At 31.7% G+C, this 4,346-nt stretch overlaps 1 protein-coding gene across 1 annotated transcript; it reads left to right on the forward strand.

Annotated features, from left to right (window-relative positions):
* The first annotated feature begins 2,376 nt into the window (after positions 1–2,376).
* On the forward strand, positions 2,377–3,138 carry LOC133882829 (uncharacterized). Its single transcript, XM_062322051.1, has 2 exons — positions 2,377–2,650; positions 2,724–3,138. Exons 1-2 carry the CDS (start codon positions 2,437–2,439, stop codon positions 2,984–2,986), a joined length of 477 nt encoding a protein of 158 aa, XP_062178035.1. The 5' UTR covers positions 2,377–2,436; the 3' UTR covers positions 2,987–3,138.
* Positions 3,139–4,346: the final 1,208 nt, after the last annotated feature.

Below are 4,346 nucleotides of genomic sequence, written 5' to 3' on the forward strand. Positions count from 1 at the left end.
TTGCTCGTACTCTCAATTTCAACAATCCTAGGTTTGACCCACTATAATTATAACACGATGCACCATTTAGCTTTATAATGAACAACCATAACAATTAACACTTTGAATATTTCAAAGGCTATTTTACCTGTTAATTGACTAAACCCATACTTAACAATATTCATAGGTTTATAAATAAAACCCCCAATTTATACAAATTATTAACATTAAAACCTAACCCTCATAAATACTTATTTTTACAAAACCCATGGATAATTTGGAATTAATCATTACTATAACCACAATAAATCCACAAATTAATAATCTAGGTTTTAAATACTTAAAAACTCCAAATTAATTTAACCCATAAAATTAGGGTTTCCCCAACTTAACCCATAATTATAAAACACTACCCCAATTACAATATTACTAACCCCAATAGCATTTACTAAGGGTTAATCTCATAAAATACAACTAAAATCAAATACTTAAAAGTTAGGGTTTGAGGAAAAAGTTACCCAAAATTCACCAAACTACAACCCAAAGTTTGGGTAGCCTCAAGTAATCTCCAACAACTCAAACACCTAAAGAACAATGAGAATTAAACTCACATTTCAAGATTTTAACCCATAAATCTCAAGAACACGAGTTTAATGTTTTACCTCAAAATGATTGATGAAAACGTAGATCCAAGTGCAAGGATCATGTTTCCGAAGACGAATCGAAGATTGGACCGTTGGATCTTCGTAGATTAAGGATTTTGTGTCAAAAACCCATGAAAAATCGGATAGAGGGGGAAAGAAACCGAGCTGCCGAGAAGAAAAATGAGTGATCTGCCCATATTAATTCAGGTCCTATCCAGGCGAATTTTATTTGCGTCCGGGCGCGCGCCCTCTGACCTGGGCGTGCGCTATAATCAGGCCTTTTGGACGCTCATGACTTAGCGTTCGGACGCGCCACTCATATATATATATTTTTATTTGTTTTCTAATTCATTTATTTTCTATTTTTCCATTTTATTTCTTGGACTACTAAGCATTTTTCGGTGCATCCTATTGCATTTTCCAACCATCTAATAAATCTTAGTCGTTTATTCCCTAAATTTTACTCTTAAAACATGATTTAAAATTCAGGACTTTACACATTCACATGACACCAAATCATAATTTTTTTTTATTTTTTTTATTTTTTATTTTTTTAAAAAAAAGGTTCAAATTAACTTCCATCAGTGTTTGGCTTATACGCTGACATACGCCTGTTACGATACTATATTTATCCGTGTTTTTAAATAGAGAAGTAAAAAGTGATTTTATTTCCCAAATTCTTTTAGAAAAAAAAAAAAAAAAAATTAAAAAAAGCTACTACTAATGCTCTTGGTAATATCGATCATCGACACCAACATACGCGCCATTAAAGTTTTGGGTGAGATCAGTGAAATGCCGATAATATATATGTCGTTCGATCTCACTAACGTACATTCACATAACACCCAATCAATAAATAAATAAATAATAATAATAATTCAAACTTCCATCAGTGCTTGGCTTATACGTACGTAGACATATATACGTCTATTACGACACTATATTTATTGGTGTTTTTTAGATTCCAGACAAAAATAATAATAATAATAATAAAGAATTCGTCAAAATTAAATTTAGTTATTGACATTTTTCAATGCTTTATCCGCGTTAGGCCGATAAATGAGGTTTTTCTAGTCGTGGACGTGGAGCACGATTCCATAATTTTGAGAAGAAACTTAAGTAAACACTACGCCTAAAGGCTCAAGTGGTTATTTTCTAAAACCTTAATTCAATCGCGTTGAAATTAAAACACCGAGGGAGCTAGTAATAATTAATAACAAAAGAAAAATGGAAAAAAAAAAACAACAACAATGTTTTAACAGCAAAGAACGAATCCATTTATATTACTAATTAAACAAATGATAGATATTGTGCAATATATATTGAAAACTATCATCATTACGTTAATTTGTCAATCTTATTCGGTTAAAGCCACAGTACTGTACTGTTTCTAAATATATATATATCCGTTGTGCGTTGACTTTATGCTGGTCAATTTCATACCTTAGAAAGATCGATAATGGACAATGATAATTATAGCATTTTTAGCTGACCACCTTTTGGTTCAAAGAAGAATTTACTTCCGTTGCTACCAACCCGGCCATTCCAGATTTGCAACTTATTTGACTGAAAATTAAATGAGCTTCACATTGTATTTTCAAACTTTTACCTACCAATCCAGAAAATGAGAAAAAAGGTAAATTTAGCCGTTTTGCACCAGCCTTTCTTTCTGCTCGATCTCCCTCTTCCCCTTCCCTCCCCTCCCCTCTATAACTACCTCTTAACCTATCTTTGTCAAATGCCAACATCTGATTTTACAATCTTTCCTTTGTGAATCAGCCTCTTCGATCTTAACTTCGCTCTGATACAAGATATGGGGGGCTTCACTTTTGCAAAGATCAGTCTCATCCTGATTGTGGCTGCTTCCACCTTAGCAGTTTGTACGGCCAACAAAGAGTCCCCTCCCCCAAAATATAGACAAGGCCCCAACAAGATCATTGTAGGCGGGTCGGAGGGCTGGCGCTTCAACTTTAGCTACACTGGCTGGGCTCTTAAAAATGGCCCCTTCTACGTAAATGACACTTTAGGTGAGTTAATTGACGCTTCTTCTTATACTTTGGAAATATAACGTCTATTTATACGTACGTTTGTTGCATGCAGTTTTCAAGTATGATCCACCAACCGACAATACCACAATCCCTCACAGCGTATACTTGCTACCAAACCTCCGGAGCTTCTTAACGTGCAATTTAACAGGAGCTCAGATGTTGGCCAACGTGACACAAGGAGGTGGGGAGGGCTTCGAGTTCGTGCTCAAAAGGTGGAAGCCTCACTACTTTGCTTGCGGCCAGCACGATGGGATTCATTGCAGTGTTGGACAGATGAAGTTCTTTGTCATGCCAATGCTCCGTTGGTTTAGATAGTTAAAACACAATGATCTAGCTAGACACGGAAAAATAAAATACTGCTATACTATACTTGCTACGTTATCCTCTCTCTTTTTAATTTATATATGTTTGTGTCGTCTAAAATTAATTAATATGTTTTTTTTTTTTCCCGTACGTTCTCCTTAAAGACAATGTGATAGTTTTTGATTAATTGATTGAGATTATAGTGAATAAATGCACCAATGACTTGGTATTTGTGTTCTACGTATGTGCTGCATGTAGTCCTTGCATCTTCCTTGTTTCTTATTGTATTATTTACTAGACATACTACAAAGAACGTGAATGTTTTGTGGTGATATCATAAATAAGTTAAATGGAAAAATATATTTTACCTCTTTGAAGCAAGCCACGTACCTTTTCCAATTTCCTTCTCAATGTTTAAAAGGTGACAATCAACGTACGTACCCCTTCGAAAGTTTCAACTGTTGCAAGTTTGCCAATTCGTTAATAGTTTTCGTCTTCCTTGACCGAAAATGACACAATCGCATCTCACGTGAGTTTTTAGGGGAGGTAGTCCCTAATATGCCCCTAAGGTTTAAAGGTTTTTTTTTTTTTTTTTTTTTTTTTTTTTTAAAAATAATAATAAAATTGTTAAATACATAAAAATATATAAATAAATAAAAGAAGAGAAAAGTACATATAACCCTGTCAAACTACTACTTTATTGTCAATAAATCCTCCAAACTACCAATTGTGTCGATGTCCCCCCTCAAACTACCAAAAAATGTTAATGTTCTCCCTAAGACCAACAAAAAGATAAAAATGACCATAAATTTTTTTGAATAAGACAAAAATGTCCTTATAAATTTTTTTAAAAAAAAAACTAAAAAATTTATTTTTTTAAAAATAAAGTAAATAAAAGAACAAAAAAGAACTTTTTTTTCTTTAAAAAAAAAAAGCAAATGAAAAAATAACTTAAAATTATTAAAACAATTTTTAAAAAAAAAATGAAAAAGAAAAAGGAAAAACCAGTTTTTTATTAAATTAAAAAAACGAAAAAGAACATTTTTTTTTAAAAAAAAAAACGAAAAATATTTTTTTTTTAAAAAAAATAAACAAACCAAAAAAAAAAGGGTATAAATTTTAGTTTTTTAAATTATTTTTTTGGTATAAATTTTTGTTATTTTATTTTTTTTTAATAATTTGTTTTAGTTTTTATTTTATTTTAATAATTTTATGATGGGTATTTTTGTCATTTGGAGAACATTGAATTTTTTTTGGTAGTTTAGGGGGGGACATTGACACAATTGGTAGTTTGGGAGGTACATTGACAATGAAATGATAGTTTGAGGAAATTATGTGTACTTTTCCCGAAAAAATAAAATAAAATATTAGT

This window comes from Alnus glutinosa, chromosome 11 (genome assembly GCF_958979055.1).
Source record: "Alnus glutinosa chromosome 11, dhAlnGlut1.1, whole genome shotgun sequence".
Classification (NCBI taxonomy): Eukaryota; Viridiplantae; Streptophyta; class Magnoliopsida; order Fagales; family Betulaceae; genus Alnus; species Alnus glutinosa.